This window comes from Athene noctua, chromosome Z, assembly GCF_965140245.1.
Source record: "Athene noctua chromosome Z, bAthNoc1.hap1.1, whole genome shotgun sequence".
Lineage (NCBI taxonomy): Eukaryota > Metazoa > Chordata > Aves > Strigiformes > Strigidae > Athene > Athene noctua.
In genome coordinates, this window is record NC_134077.1 from 53,471,620 (window position 1) to 53,488,744 (window position 17,125).

The following is a 17,125-nucleotide window of genomic DNA, read 5'->3' on the forward strand; positions in this document are numbered from 1 at the left end:
ATCATTTCTGAAACATCAAAACGGTATGTTAATAGTTTTCTGCTCTGTTAGTGTATCAACCATGAGTTAAGGGTGATTAACCAAGGAGTCGAAATCATGGTATCTTTTGATTATATAATATACTGAAGTTCTTATCTAATATCTAACCTCCTAATTCCTAGCGTTAGTCTCCTAATACCTATTAAAGTAATAAATATGCATTAAAAGACTGTTCTGATGCTTTTGTAAGTGTTAACAACCCTAAAAATAATTTGGATCTTGGAATGTATGTTTATGTGTTTTGTTGGCTCAGTGGTGAACTGTTCTGCCTGGGGGCTTTGGGCCCTGATGTCATATAAGTGTTTTAACTGTTTTCTTGTTTTGTTTTTGGCTCACAAGCTGAGGATGCTGATGGACAAGATTTGAGAGAGGAGGTGGAGTAATAATGCAAAGTGTTGTGTTCATTTGGAGTCTGGGGCTACTTATCACTGTTTCAAGGAAAAGTACACAACTGAGAGCTTTATACCTTGAATGCAAGTTTTTGTCACATTTATTTGGAATGCTGTGTCATAAGGCAGTATTGTACCTTAATGCCATCTCAAAGATCCTTGTACTTGAAATGCTATTTGTTTAAAAATAACAGCTGAATTTACAAGATTAAAGACAAACTAAGTAATAAAGTTTAGTAGTCATTTTTGGCAATCTGTTAAAGCTGGATTTGAGGACACTGAAAACTGTAAAGGTTTTTTACTGAACTTTCTATGACTGACAAATTCTTTCTGAGGAGCTGTAATATTTTAGCATAAAGTATTTTAGCAATACATATTCCCTTTTTATTATATCTGCGTCCTGAGTTTCAGAATTTGTAATAATGAAGTTACTTGCTTTCACTTCATTTTTCCCTTTTTATGGTTTTACTTAAAAAGATTTTATTTCTACAGTTCTAGAGAAGAGAAATCTTCATTCTTTGACTACCTTACATGCTGAATGCACAAATACTTCATTTTCAGACTATAAATAAGAAGATACTTGTGAGAATTTCTCTGAAAACTTTGTTGGTGTCTCTTCAACCCTTGCAAATAGATCACTGTCTATCACAGAGGAATAGTGATCGGGTATGTCTGAACATGGAAGACTGTAACAGTATTTGTATGTGGATTGGGGAGGATGTAGCAGTATTAAGTGTGAGTGCCCCTGGTATACTGTAGGGCTTTGCCTCAAGATCTGCTAACAAAAGTTACTGACTATAAAGTGTTACATTTCAGACACTAATCCAGATGGCTCACTTGATAGAATAAAGCTAATCCATTTCTTGTTAGAAATGCTGCCTTCAGCTTCTGAAAGATAGAGCAAGCACCCTCATGCCTGTGCTCCACAGGGGTTCCCTCTCCTTGAAAGTACAAGACCAGGAGGGTTTGACTGGGGGTTCTGAGAGAGGAGGACTAAAGACTGTATCTTCCTCTTCCTTCTAGAAATAAAGGCTATTTTAAAGCAATTCACAGTAAATCCAGCCTCTGAATTTCGGATATTGTGGAGTAAATAGTCATAAATAAGAAGCAGGCTTTTATTTTTGGCAGCTGAAATAAAAGGAGTCTCAACTAACTGAAGAGAGTGGAAATGAATCTGAAAGATACTTTAGGAATATACTTGACAGTATGATAAGTCAAATTTGCTCATAGCCAAGATACTCAGGACAGGTATCTTAAGGGAATTAACTATCAGAAACTGAAAAATGCACACTTGCAGTTAGCAGCAGGTGTTTGACCTATGTCACTTCAGCGAGCTATGGTGATGAAGTCTGGTAGCCTGTTTTTGATACTCGCAGAAGTTCAGTAAGGTCATGGCACTGCACAGGTCCATTAAGAGTTCTGCTGACAGCAAGTTGCAGGTAGAAACGGGAGTGCAATAAAGAACACAAAAGCATTGGCTTTGCTTACCTTGCTTTGAACATGTTTAGGGCAAACACACATTGAACTCTGGCAAGCCAGCAGTTCTACCTTACTTTCTATTTGCTGGACATCAATCCAAAGCCAAATAATAGTTATGATTCACTATGGGGTATTTATTTATTTATTTATTACTTGCAGAAATTAAACGTTTATTAATCTTCAGATTTTTGTCTGGCTCAGATTCGCATGCGATATAAGTGATGTGATTATAAGGATTATATAAAGCAGTCTTGATTTGCAGGGGTGCTGCTCAGATTCAGGTTTATTTTTTTGGTATGTAGTTTACAAAGAGAAATAAATATTCATTGATTTCTGTTACACCTATGAGTGTTTGAATTTGTCTCCAAGTGGGCAACAGTTCATTTCTGCAAACAGCCGCCACATTTGTGTTAATTGGGAGTTGTCTTTACAGTCCTGATGGAAAGAGCAATGATTGAATGGCTGCAAGAGGTCATTTGCTCTTTCAGTCTATGAGGAGTTTCTTTCAGAGAGGTTTAAAGGTTGTTGTAGTGCCTGCTGTGCTATTCTCTGTCCTTCTGCCAGCAAAAAATGTAATAGCAAAGCAGAAAAAAATGGGTGGGGTTTTTTTGGGGTGCCTTTTACTGGGGCAATTTGGTCAGATTTTCACATTCTGGCTTGGCAATAATGCTCATCTCTTAAAGACCCAGTTTATACAGAGAAGTATGTCGTTGGATGTAGATTATATACAGTACAGCTTTTATTCAGAACTGAGTTATATGTAAAGCTGCATGTGTTCATATTTTTCCCCCTCTCCTTTGTATAATAATACAAAGAAGAACAGAGCTGAAATACTAAATTTATTAGTTTTCTTTAAGGAGAATACTCTTTTTGCACTTAAAACCTAGTGATCAATTAGAAATTACAATGAGCAATGTTTCCCTAACCCCTTCTGCTTTGATTGAGCTTTACTTTAATGCTTTCATTGATCTTGAAAAGGGTATTTTCAGTTTTTCATCATGCAAAGCATTCTAAATAAATGCACACTCACATTATTATAATATTGTTTGAGTGAAATCTTACTACTACAAAGAAAGTTGTCACCATAATGAGATGTAAACACAGACACCTTCCACAGCCCCCCTCACATGTGAACACAAAAAAAGTTAGCAGAAATCCTTCTTCCCATTTTCATTCCTGGTTTGAAGCCAGTGTTTAGTGCTGCATGATTTATAACCTTTTTTTCAGGACTGTGGAATGGCCCAGCACACTACAGTGACCAAACTGAACTTTGAATATTGGTTGGATAAAGCTATTGAATGGGGACAAGCCACCACGTTGGAATCCCAGAAGGATATGTGCCTTCACTTGCCCCAGCTCCAAGAGTTCCTACATCAGATTTATGAAACGTTAAAACATATGGTAAGTGACTTTAAAAGGAAGAGTGACCTGTTTTGAAGGCACCCTCAGACCAGAAGCTAACAGTAGCAAAAAGGCTTGTGTTATTGACCTAATGTATTGCTGGATCAGGGAGGCAAATTGGGGAAACAGCCACAGGTAATGCAAACAGGAATGTGCTTCCTGTTTCCCTGATTTATTGTGAAAGCAGCTTTTTCTTCTTGATTGGTTGTTGTCACGTGAAATTTCCCAGCCAATGCTTTAGCCGCTTAAAAAAACTCTTTAAAGTAAACAAGAATTTGATTCTGGTTTTCAGGTCATAAATTGGATTATTTAAAGGCCTTAACACGCAAAACTGTAACCAATCCTTTAAATCTTAGAGAGTCTGTTGACACATTAACCCCAGCGTTGTGGCATACATAGTGAATTCTAGCAGCCTGGTCAGATCATTGGCATATGCTGCTGGCTGTTCTCTTTAGTAATGTAATTATTGTCTGCACTCACTAGAGTGCTTATTTTAAAAGTAAATTTAGTTGTTTATATGTTGTGTATATATTTTTCTGAGCGCGGCAATTTCAGTATATGTATTCGGTACAATTAACTTCAGAAATACTGCATTATGGCATGAGACTGACTTCTTCTGGAAGTACTTACTTTAAATGGTATTCTTATCTGAAGACTACAGAGTTCTTATTTTTTTTCCTGAACTGAGTTTAACTTTCAAACAAAGTATTTTTGGGGAGTGGTGATTCTTCCCATATTTATGTATGTCTTTTTCTTAAGGGAGGAAAAAATAATCTGTTTCTAGTGTTGCTACTTCAAGTAATCTGAGGCTTGGCCTGAAGTGGACCTTGTGAATATGGCCCCAGAAAGTCTAGGGCTAACCTCAAATGTGAGACAAATGCAAGGAATTTATTGCAGCAGCAGGAGATGGTTATCGTTCCTGCTACTTGCATGTTATCTCAGCATAGCACCATTTTTTAAGCTTTCATTTATTAGATAGTAAAGCTACAAAAATGGAAAAATAAGACTGATTACACAGGATTGTATATAAACTACATTGTCTATTACTTTTATAGTGAAACTGCTTTCTGTTTGGTTAAAAGTTGAATTGCAGTTTGCTACTGGTAGTCATTACGTAAGTTAAAGAAAGCAAGAGAAAGTTGCAGAAGGATGCTTACTTGTATGCCATAGTAGGTATTAATTTATTCAGAAACTGTGAGAGATTAAAGCAATGAGGATCAACAAAAATACAGTTTAATTGTGCTTTTATTATCATGAAATATTGGTTACTGTTTTCTGGTTACTGCATATAAGGCAAATGAACAAATCTTCTACCATAATTAAGTATGAGGTGAGGAATTTACTTAAACTTTAATTTATTTGAATTATGACATTATACTGAATTTCAGGAAGTTCTGATTTTATTATGTACCTGCAGGTGTTTTGCTTCCAGAGTATTTCACAGCAAAACCATCGAGATTGTAATTTACAACAATCTGTGTCATTAACAGTTCTCCTAACCTACTTTTGATGTGCAATATATTTATTATCTTTTTGTTTGTTTTTACGTTTTAACAGGATTCAGTTTTAGCAATCCAGCAGTTCCCTTTAATTGGCCAGCTTCTAGGAAGGCTTTGTTGGAATCCTTTTGTTATAGGATATGGTAAGAATGTGTAATGATACTTCTGCAGCAATTCCATAAACTTTATTCTGTAGGAATTAGGAAAATATAACTTGTTTGTTATATACTTTGATTTTTTCCATAAAAACTCAGCATTCTTTTTTACTTAAGTAAAATTTTGAGATTAAAAGTTTATCCAAGTTACTTAAAGTATGTGGCATTGAGAAATCTTAAATTTACTTTTGGAACTAATTAATTCCATGGATTAGTTGCAGAATCTTGACTTGGAAGCATTAGGTTTTAAACTCAGTGTTTGTGTGTGTCATGATTTCCATTTTTCTTATTTTCTTGTTGTATTAATTACTTTTTTGTTAGGTTCTCAAAATGTATAAAATAGTCTAGTGTTTTATACTACTTTCAACAGAAGTATCTCCGAGTTATACATCATAATATTCTGTTATATATGCTAATACAGAAGAATTAATTTTTCTGATAGTTGATTACTTTTTTTATTAGTGTAAAGCTCTACTAAGTTATGATTGTGTTTGTTTTTATTGAGTTTTTCCTGAATGTATTTTCCCCGTCTTGCAATCTAGTGAAAATGCACACAGAATCAAAAGCAAAACAGTGAAGTGGTTACATAAGAAAAAAGTGTATGAAAAAACAAAAGTCTTTTACTGGTAGTGTGTGTAGGTGAGAATAAAGAAGAGAAAAGAAATTGGGGATAGGAAACCTACTGGAAGAGAGGAGACACTGCTTGTGCTACCTCACCAGCAGTTCCAGTTCATTTTTCAGGACCTGAGATGTTGATACATTGATAAATTACTTGGGATATACTTTTAAGCAGAAAACTGAATCTGAGCTTCTCTGTGAGACCCTCATCTTTTGCCAGTCTTCTGCAATTACTACAATTACAAAAAAAAAACCCCGACTAGAAATGGCATTTTGTCTCTTTTATGCTTGCTTTTGTGGAAACACAGGGAAGGACGATTTTTGTGTTCACCTGGAGGAACTTAAGTCAAGCACAACATTAGGCTAAAGTGATCATATGTCTTCTGGTTTGGCTTTATCTTCTTCTAGTCAGCTCCAAGCACAGGCAGAATGAACTTGTCTGCAGAACACATGGTAGATGTGTGTTATGTCAGCACTTCCCCTCTGAAACAAAAATTTGGATAGGAACCATAGATTTAAATATAGATTGCTTTCCCAGAGCAGCAAATGTGTGCTTTTGTGGCACATTTTAAGAAAAGCCGTTTCATACTTTATAGACTTATTTTTACAATGGAGAGGTTCCCTTTTTAATCATCATTTCAGTTTCTGAACATCTTGATAACTGTTGATGTTTGCGATTACGTACATACTTCTGAGTTTTTGATTGGAATATACAAGTCTTTAGACCATCAGTTTTTCTGAGCTGACAAGACATTGTGGTGTAGAAAGTAGCTTCATCTATATTTTTTCATCGTAGTTGAAAGCCATCTGTTCCTGCTTTTGACTCCTTTCCACAACAATCTCAGCCATACGTTCTTGGTTTTCTCTACTTCATTCTTGTTCTTTGGGATCCTTCAGCATTTTCTGAAGCAAGAAAAGCTTTTTCTGCAAGTTGGTCATTACCTCTGAAGATTGCAAGGGAGTGAGGTTTTACTACCAGGTTTTTTTGGTCTCAAAGTTGCAAGCAAGCCAATAGAGAGAACTTCACTTGCTCAGCATGGAATCCTTCTCTTTAATGCTTAAAGATGAATGAAGGAGATTTTCTAACATAACAGACCTGAAGATATCTGCTTATAGATTCCCATCACTTCCTCTTTTTAGAGCCACCTGAGCACTCTTTGGACTGCTGGCATTTTAGATTCAGCAGATTTTCATTTTGTTTGGCACTAGTTCTGAAGATACTCTTTAAGATAGTACTGGCTATAGTAGATGCTGACTTTCAAGTGGGTTTAATGTAATTTCTCATTTGGATAAATAGCTCATTCAGGCATGTGTCCGAGACCAGGCCACCCTCGCAGTAGAAGGAACTAATTTTGTTCAATGCAGTCTTTCATACTAATAAATGGAGGAGGAAAAACATTATGCCTCTGCATCATGTCCAAACCACAATACATATCACCATAGGTGAATGTCTGTTGGTGCCGGAAGCTGACATGACTGACCACTCAGAAAGTGTGTTCTTCAAGGGAAAATAATCTCCTCATAAACACTCCGGAGCAGGAGGTGACCAAGTTAGCCTGATTTAGAATGCTAATGTGAAGGAAGCACGACCAAAGAAAATCTCATGGCTCTACTTGTGGTCCTAACCACAAGGGATACATGAGGAATTCAGTCTTGGTAAGGAATTCCAATGTTTTTTCTGTGGGCTGGGGGATTATCTTCTCAGTAGGACCCTCCTGGTTTGAATTTTGAGCCCAAATGTCTTGAATCCCAAACTAATACTATAAATGCTGGGGAATTTCTTGGTGGCCCTGTATGTTAGTATATGTCTGTCAGTGTGCATGCTTACATATGCATTTATTTCCACAGGAAGTTCAGTTTTAGCTAATCAACCTTTTCTGATGTATTTTAATAAAATTTTACAACAAGCTCTAAAAAGAATATTTCTGCTGTAAGATTAGGGTTTTCTTACTAGTTCCTTGCATGTGGCCCCATTCTTGACAGGGTATTTATAAACTAACTGTATCATAGGGAGACTGAGACTACTCTGTGTTATGGGAAGAACATTGCCTTTTTTTTTTTTCCTCTTTTAAAAAATTTTTGATGTGAGACTGACAGGGAAGAAGTACAGTCTGATTCATCATAAAAGTTTGGGCTTTTGTTTGGCTGATTTTTTGTTTTTTATTTTCTACAAAACAGCTTCCAAGCTGTCTTAAATTTCCTACAGAAAATTTTCATTCCATTAGTTGGAGTTATAACATTAACCTACTTAAGAAGTCCAGTAGATAGTTGGTGACCTTTTTTGCAATGTATTTTCCACCGTTGAATTAGTAATTTTGTTCCTCCGGAGGTATTAATTAGATATTTATTTGGGTATTTGTTTGGGGTTTTTATTTATTCTTTCTTGCCATAATAAGATCAAATGACTTTGTTCATATCCTGATAATGGTTTTCAGTGCGTACCATGATGGTATGTTTTCCACAGGGATCACAGTTACTAGAAAAATGGGAGGGAAAAAACCCACCAGTAAGTTTTCTGTGGCTCTCTATGTTTGGTCTTTTGATGTGATTATCTTTTGCAGTTGCCATAATTAGGATCTGTCCCCGCTTATTCTCAATCTTCCCACCTTTCATCCCCAGTTCCAAAGCAGCTATGAAAACAGTGAACCTGAGCATGGCCCTCAGAGTGTCATTGAGTGCTTCAGTGAGAGGATTGTATGGTCCCTTCTCCTACTTTTCACAGATCTATGGGAGGCTACTTCGGTTTTGGTTGTAGCCAAAAAGTATTTTTGACTGGGAAAAGTGTGAAGCTGTGCGTGTCCCTTATTTTTTGGGAATTTTGGCATAGCTATGGCACCAATACAAGTTGGTTTCACTTAGGTTGAGGTTTGAATGTATCTAGATATATCTGTGTAAACTCGTTATGCTGTCAGAGTGCAACAGTATATCATTTATCTAAGCTTTGTTTTCATCATTTTGTCTTTCATCATATTGGTTTACATTTGTGACAGGCGAACAATATATGCAATTTACTTCATAGTATGCAGCGAGTCATCATGTGTAGCAAAAAGTCTTATCATCCAGAAGTCTAATTAAGCAGTTACATGCATTTTTTTCACCTCTTTCCTTTATTTTTTAGGTTAAGAGAAAACTAGAACTTAAATTACTTAATGGCATACTGTAGAAATATAGTATAAATAGGATGAGTCAAAAGAAGGAACACTTGAACTACATATACTTTTTTTGGGATAAGCTATTTGGACTTGATTCCCCCTGTCTCTTTCTATATAGTTTGACTTTAAAAAATATATAATTAATATAAATTAAAATAATCTCAAAAGCCAGACTTTATAAATAGGCAATATTTTAGTACTAATAATTAATAATGTTTATCTTCATTTTCCAAGAAGCAAATGGCTATTAGTTGTCTAAATAAATAAAACAGTATTTGTTTATTTTTCCTCCCATGAATTTCGTATCAGAGTTTAGGTGGAATGTTTTTTGACTGAGATTTGAAGGAGTTGCCTTTTTGTGCTGATGTCTGAATGCTGGTTGGATATAGTTACAATCAGAGTATAAGAATACTTTGAATTTCTGCTGAGCAGTATGCAAGATGTTTCCTTTAACTCCAATCTTAAACTAACTTAGGAAATTGTAAGCCTTGTAAAAATCCATTTAAAAAAAAAGAATCCCCAAACACACAATGGCAGAATACCCCAAATTGTAGTCAGTTAAATGTGTATGTTTGAGAAACCATTTCTGTGCAGAGATGTTAGTCAGTGAGAGGCCAGTAGTGGCCTGCAGGCTTGTTGGACATTTATTGAGAAATACTGGTTTAAATCAATATTAAGTTCTCTGATCACCTGGTGAAAATAGAGGCATTACTTAATGGAACTTTTATTTTTTGTTCAGGCTTTGCCAACAAAGCACTTCTAAATAATAGTGTTTATTACATCCTGGATAACAAATACAGAGAAAACAAAAGAAATCACTTGCTGAGCTTGATAATCAAATTGTCTCCTAATATAATTTCTAAAACTTATGTGGTATTACTCATTTGTATTATTTTTAACAAGAATAATATTGCTTACTAAGTGAATATTATATCAGAGCTACAATACTACATCCAGTTTTCATAATTTTTATTACAATTGTGCAATTTTATTCTGGCATGAAATTCAGTGTAGAGACTCCTGGTATTTGCCAAAGAACATTAAAAAAAAGCCTATTGAAAACAAAGTCCTAGGAAATAATCATGAGTTAAATGGTTCTTTAGCTGCTTAGTCCAAATAATCAGCTCCTCTATAATAATATCTGTGCTTCTGAGCAGTGGCAGTATTGCTCAGTATAGTAAGTTTTTAGAGAAGGCAACTCATTTCCAACAGTGGATTAGAATTAAGTAAAATGTGATCTGATCCTGAACAGGAAATCGCAATAGGGGTTTTTTTTCCATCAACATTTAGCTATTCTGCTGCCTGCAGAAATGTGATTTTCCTGTAGCATGGAGAATCTTTACAGAAAACACAATGTTTTGCATTCTTGTTGTGAAGATTTCATACTTCATGAGCTTTTTCAGATGTGAGCATTCTTTAGTTGTGCAAGCTTTGGCCACAGTGTGGTAACTATTTTAATACTGTTGTTTGTTGTTAATGATATTATTTAGGTACTGAATTGAAAGCTCCTGTATGATAGCTTCAAGTATTATTTATGTGAATGAATTACTAGGTTATGAATGTTTCTTAAGACCATCTAAGTATTGTATAGATTTTGAAGTCCTTGATACCTTTTAAACTGCTATTGAAGGAAATGATTACACAAGAACTACATATGAATAACATTAAATGTGTGGTCTGAATCTGGTAGAATAGAAGCATTAAGAGTTGAGACTTATATTAAGGGCTTTAGTTTTGTGGATGGATAGGGATTGTTCTGTGTAATTCTGTCTGTGTTTTGATCCCCCCCTTGCCCCAGTGTATCCTTATTTGCTTTTTTCCCTGCAGATGAAAGCCAGAAGACTCTGATGTGGTGCTTATGTTGTCTGTACAGCAGTGAACCACAGAACCCTGTGGAACTGAAGGCCAACAGCTGGATACGGGTGAGTGAATCCTTCCCAGGACTGCTTTGAATTAAATTATTTAAAGGTGCTGCATCTAGAGCATAGAGACACTGTCACTGAAGAACGGCACCAAACACAACTTGCATACATACTGTGTTGATGTATATATCACTCTAATTATAACACAGTCAGTGCTAGTCTGTGATTTTAAATATTAAAAAGATGTGGCATTTTAAAGTGGGTAGTTTTGATGGCTTTTAACCTAGTAAATTCACCAACTGTGAATAGTGAGCAACAACCACAAATCAGAAGGGAAGAAAGTGGTATTGAAAAAACACAACCTTTCAGTTAGGATAAAATAAATAACCTGGATAAATGCCATAGTTTGTTTTGAAAACAGCTTATATTTGTTCTTTAATTTTATTCTTTTTTGCTTTTGTTTAGTCTTCTGCCTGTGAAGAATTTAATTGTATCCAAACTTTCCTCAAAGGCAGTCAGAAAGAGGAGGGGTAGTGCTTGTGTGTGGATTTATATTTAGTGACTTAAGGAATAATGAATCCTTATCTTTAATCCCAAATCTAGGGCATTGCATGGCACATCTGTTCATATTTTCTATATTTACACACTGAACTAGCAAAGCACATCAGCACGTACATAACTTGTAGCACATTGATGTTTAATGCTTTATGTTGCTGAATAGCTATTTGAGGGAGCAATGTTGTTGATTTTTTTGTCCTTGCATTCTCCAACAGACCAAATCAAAATATGGTTAAAAATATTAATGGAATTGTTAATGTATTTTTTTATACCTTATAAGCCTCACAACTAGTTGAAATTGTAGCAGCCTGCTCATTATTTATGTACATCTGCTAAAACTGAAGATACTTCTAGACTTCTCCAAGTAGTTCATTTCTTACTAGTTGATATTGTACATGTCAGTTTATCTAGGTATGCATGTAATACTAGGTTGTACAAATTATTTTAAACTAGTAATGATACTGCAGATGTTTATGTTTGTAAATAACTGTATGTCACCATGTAGTATTGTTGCTTTATGTGCAGTAATCTCAGCAGTAAGTTCTCACAAACTTCCAGATGCACTCGGGTGCCTGTACGTACCTATTTGGTGGGTTGTACCACCTGCCATGAAATTCTCAACAACTTAATACTAACTAGAATAACCCTTATTTTCTTCCTGTCTTTAACCTTTTCCAAGAGGCTTTTCCTGAGGTTATTATACTTGGAATTCACAGTGTGGCAGTGCTTGAATACCAAAGTAAAGTGATGCAAAAAAAATTCTGCCTTTTCTAATACAGTCTGGTTGGGTATGTTCTTCATGGTGACATAGCAGATGCTCAATAGCATGTACTTAGTTATCAAACAGAGCAAAATTTGTAATTTTGTTATTAGCAGCAGCAGATGCATTAATGATGTTAAGTGTTGAGGGAGAGGTGTACCCGTATAATATTCTACAGATAGCTTCCATTTCTGGGAGGGTAAAAACCAGTTGGTTTTGATCTATATCAGTTGCCTTATCTGATTGATGTAATGAACTGGTGGTGTTGCTGATATAAGAAGAATTATCAAGTAAACAAGAACAGTTGGGGATGAATGAAGGTGGGACTGCTGCTTTTGGCAGCACTGAAGATGTTCTGGATTGGGACTAATATGTAAGCATTTGATTCAAGCTTCACTGTAGTCTGCAGAAATATTTCCACCCACTCTGTGTGTCTGAATCAACCTCAATAGTCATTGTCACTTGATGGGTCAAGAGTTAACCTAAAAGCAGTAGGGAATAGGACATGGGGGAGTTCAAAGCACAAACATGTCTTACGAACTATTTTTATTATTCAGCACTTTGCTAGTTGCCTGAAGTGGGTGTGTCATTATATATGATCTGAAATGTAATATGTTCATGTTTTGATTGGAGGGAAAGCAAGAACTCTTGAAAAACTCAGAAAAACAAAGGATAGGTAAAGGTAAGGGAGGCTGCAAAATGCACGGCATGAGGATAAAAAGTTAAGGTTAAAGGAGAGTATTATTGTTTTCTACAGTCATTAGAATTTCTTCTTGGTTTCTTACTGCTCAGTGTGCATCATCACAAAGATTTTTGAAGAAAGTGGTTTTATTTCCTTTTCCTAATCAGTGTTGTAATTTTAGTTACCAGCAGTTGTGGTATAATGACTATCATGCTTTGTACAGAAGAATCTGAGTTAAATATTTTGCAACTCTTGAAGGGTTTCTTTTTGCCATGTGTGATAATTATTTATATTTTTAAAAAAAGACATACAGTAAGTCTGTTGATGCACCTAGTGCATACTTAACATTGTTTCTTCCTGAATTGCTTTATTTTTGGGATTATATGTGTCTGAAAAGATTGTCACAGAAAGAGATCAAGACACATTGGCTATGAGAGCCAAAATTTGAGATTTGCATCAGCTGTTTTCATATTGACTGGATGACCAGCCTCCGCTGTAGTTTGATCTGACCTCAGCCTTTTTTGTAATATGATAAGAGCTCTTTACAGCAGGGATATTTACTCTCTGGTGGAGAAGATGCCAAATACACTGTGGTACACTATGGAAAAAATGGCCAAAAGTCCAAAATATATAGTTGAAACACATTCTTGGGGGTGGGGAGGAAGGTCATTTTGTGGCTATATGATGTAAAGGAAATTGAAATCCAGAAGTTAAATCTAAATAAAGCTTTGAAATTTGAATGCTACTTGAAAGGTTTTTAGTATTATGGAAATCTTGCCCATACTTGGAATGAAATTATAGATTGTCTAAGGTATTTAAGCTTTCACTAGAGGGTATGGATGAAAATCCGTCCATGACCACACAGAATGGGGCTCTGTCTCATGTCCATACACACTGACACAGGAGGCATGGAAAAGGGGTTTACATATAGGAACTGCTGTTCAGCTTATGTGGATTTGACCTTCACAGTCCCTTGTGAATGTGGCATGTGTTTTTAGAAGTGGCTTTTGGGATTGGCCAAATTTTCCTTTCTGGAAATGTGTAGTTCTTTTGGGTATCTATCCTGTGGAAGACCACATTATATTAATGGCTGCAAAGGTAATGGGTGTTCTTTGTAAGAGTAATTTTTAAAGGCACTGGAATTATAAAATTATTTTTGTTATATTATGAAAAATACATAATGAAACTTGTGTGGTTTATCTTTCATAAGATTCCATACATGTTTTCTCTTACCAGTGTTATTCTGGATAATTTTTGAACTGAAGATGGTATGATGCAAAATTGATGTAAAAGTTTTGATTCAGAAAGTTTTTATTGGGTCAGTGAGTTTCTAGTTCTTCAACAGAACTGTATAAAAAAAATGTTCCTCTGAAAATACTAAAACTGATTAAAAATTATAAAAAGCCTCTAAAACTCTGATTCACCTGTTAATCATTTGTGAATGTTGCTGAGATATTTGTGCTGTAAGATTAAGGTTTTGAATTATGGTCTGCAGTGCTTGCCTCCCTCTCTTTTGAGTTTAACATCTCAGTTTTCTGCTGAGCTAAGCAATATTGGTGGAAAAGGGATGGACACCAATTTTTTCCAAATGTATACAATGGAAAGCAGAGACTATTATTTCCTTTGGACACTGTCAGCACTCAGTGAACAAAGCTCACCATTGGAGAGTACCTCTTTGGGAATGCACTCGTAGTCTTTCCAGATAAAGGATTTCAAATTTACCAAATTTAGTGTTTGCGGTGTTTGCTTGCTGGAGTTTCTCTGCTTTTGGGGGAAATAAGAGGTATAATGGAACTTCAACATCATCTTGTTATTTGTTGAATAGCAAACATGGAAGCATTTTTGAAAACCATTAGTTTAATATGATACATGTCTAGTAGAACCCTTGCTTGTACAGCAATACTTGAACGTTTCTGGTAAAAAGGGTTTTGCAGAGTTTTTTGTTGTTTTGTTTTTTTAAAATGTGAGTGTTAAATCTGAAAATATAATGTCAAGGCCTTCTTTGTGAAGTCTTTCCCTTTAGTATTTTTTATTGATACACTCCTGTGGAGGGTACATTAAAGCATCTGAATGGAAGTCTTATTTTCCAGAAGAATGGAAGGCATATACCTGTCCTCCACATGCAAATCTTTTGATGTACCTTGAAGGTGTATTTGTTTAGACTAAGTTTGATGGAATTCTCTCTAGTGTTAAATTGTATTAAAGTGTTTTAGAGTGGATTGCAAATAGGCCAGATAAAGAAATTTGCTGCCAATTAAGCACAGGATGTGTGAGATTTTTACTGATGTTCTCTGGATGACCTTTTTTTTTATGATCATCTTGACTTTTTAATTAAAGTACAACTTTAACTGAGTTGGTTCAGTTAATGAAGCACTTGCTTCTTACCCCTACTTTCGAATCTGTGCCAGAATTACCAGCAAAATGTAAGACCTTGGCTTTCTATGTAGCAATATATCTAAGGCTTTGAAGTAACATTGAAAGGATGGTCTCTCAGTGGTGTTTCAGAATGGAAACGTTGTGATTTACTTTTTAGGATAGATGTACCTGCACTGAAATGCTTAGTCACTTCTCACTGTAAACTTACACTTGTGTGTGGTTTTCTTTTCCTCTTTATCTGTCAGGTGCTTCTTTGTTTGTATCTTGGATACCCACCTTGGATCAGGTGTTACCATATTTGTCATTCTTAATAGTTTTATTCAATGACATATGTTTTGGTTAGGCAACAATATTCAGGAATAGAAGAGAAACAACACTGCTGCAAAACCAGAAGTTGAGTAACCTCTCATACAAATTGAAATAGAAGTATTACAAGAAAGATGTTAGAAAGTAGACATTGATGGAACTATGAGAAAGTTGTGGAGAATAGCTGAGAAAAAAAACTGGAAAGAAGTCATGTTAAGAAAAGGTCAGAGAGTGTGAAATGTCTGTGTGCATGTTTTTATGTATTTTGGCTTCTATTTGGAATCAGTTACCAAAGCATTTTCAGTATTTGTATCACAAGGAGGATATTAAGGCATCATAGTAAATCATGAAGGAACTGAGAGGGACTAGATTATCATTGAGAAATACAGGGTTTCTCATCATATCTTTATACAGTATCCAGAATAGCAGTGAGCAGGGACATCTTCCTGTAGGTCAGGTTGCTCAGAGCCCTGACCAACCTGACCTCGAATGTTTCCAGGGATGGGACGTCTACCACCTCTCTGGGCAACCTGTTCCAGTGTTTCATTACTCTCATCATAAATAATTTCTTCCTTATATCTAGTCTAAATCTTTCAGTTTAAAACCATTACCCCTTGTCCTGTTGCTACAGGCTCTACTAAAGAGGTTGTCCCCATCTTTCTTATAAGCTCCCTTTAAGTATTGAAAGGCCACAATAAGATCTGAAGACCTTAGAATAAGAGAACTGTATTTTCTTTCTGTCTGTTTTACCAGCTTATTTTGCCAGATATATGGGTTGTACATATTTGTTAAAATGCAGTATGCCACGTATGTGAGGAAAAGTTTAGAACTGGACACAGTTGTCTGCAGTACATAGTAATGACAATTTTACTGCTCATTGTGATAGCTATTTACTAACTTCTGCACAGTGGTGTTTATTCTTACTTACCAGTAGATGGCATTCTTCGTATTACATACAGGTACACATATGTTTTATATTAATAAGTACACAGCTTTCCATTTCACAGCATTCTAATACATATTCTTCTAAGGGAAGATGAACGTTTTCTTTTATTAATAGTCTCTAGATTAAAGCCATCTTCACTGCTGCCCAGACTGTGCAGTATTATTTTGAGTCTTAGCTGTCTAATGATGCTTGCACTAGTGAGAGTTCTGTGTTAAGATTCCTGAAATTTTGGGCAACAATTCAGGATACTCAGTAACAGGAACATTAATTTAATGACCTTCTTTCCTGCATGCACACTGTGTGCAGTTGAGCTGCTTTTGTCTTTTCTTGCCTATAATTATTCCAGAGATGTGGAAGAATTCTACCTGTGTTTTCACTTGCTGCTATGATAATGACTGGTTTTTCATGTTTGTATTTTCTTTAGTACTTAGGGGATCTGTTGTGTTAAACACTGTACACAGACAGTTTAGAAAACATACTTGGTTCTGAAGTGGTTACAATGGAAGACTCATCATGCAAATAGATTTAGAAAAACGAACCAAAAAGAACCAACTATTCCATTCCTCCAGCTGCCTCCTTTCCTCACTGATATAAAATTACAAATAGTATTGTGACCAGTGCAGGCTTTTTGTATTTCCTCTCCTCTGTTTTTCCTTAGGCAAATTTTATTACGCGATTTCATGGTGACCCATTGGTGTATTGTCATGCACTGTATTTTTAAGGGCAAGCCATCTGTGTTCCACAACGTTTTTAGTATGTCATCATAATACTTGGTTTGCTGCTCCCATGTTTTAATTTATTCTGTCACCTTTTTCACTGCTGCTTCTTTCAATTGTTTTGCTGTAGATGTGAGACTCTCCCCACAACGTCACAACAAAACATCCATTTTGCTTCTGGTACCTT

The 17,125-nt window shown here is 35.5% G+C and overlaps 1 protein-coding gene across 3 annotated transcripts in view; it reads left to right on the top strand.

Moving 5' to 3' along the window:
- The first annotated feature begins 1,011 nt into the window (after window positions 1–1,011).
- Window positions 1,012–17,125, top strand: part of FANCC (FA complementation group C) — a 73,148-nt gene continuing 57,034 nt past the window's right edge. For 2 of the 3 annotated variants that reach the window (XM_074931849.1, XM_074931851.1), the window contains exons 1-4: window positions 1,012–1,094; window positions 3,135–3,308; window positions 4,866–4,950; window positions 10,560–10,654. In XM_074931849.1, the coding sequence (XP_074787950.1) occupies window positions 3,144–3,308; window positions 4,866–4,950; window positions 10,560–10,654 (345 nt within the window). In that variant the 5' untranslated portion in view covers window positions 1,012–1,094; window positions 3,135–3,143. Of the gene's footprint in view, window positions 1,095–3,134; window positions 3,309–4,865; window positions 4,951–10,081; window positions 10,138–10,559; window positions 10,655–17,125 lie in introns of those variants that run through there. The other variant, XM_074931850.1, reaches the window with a different exon arrangement.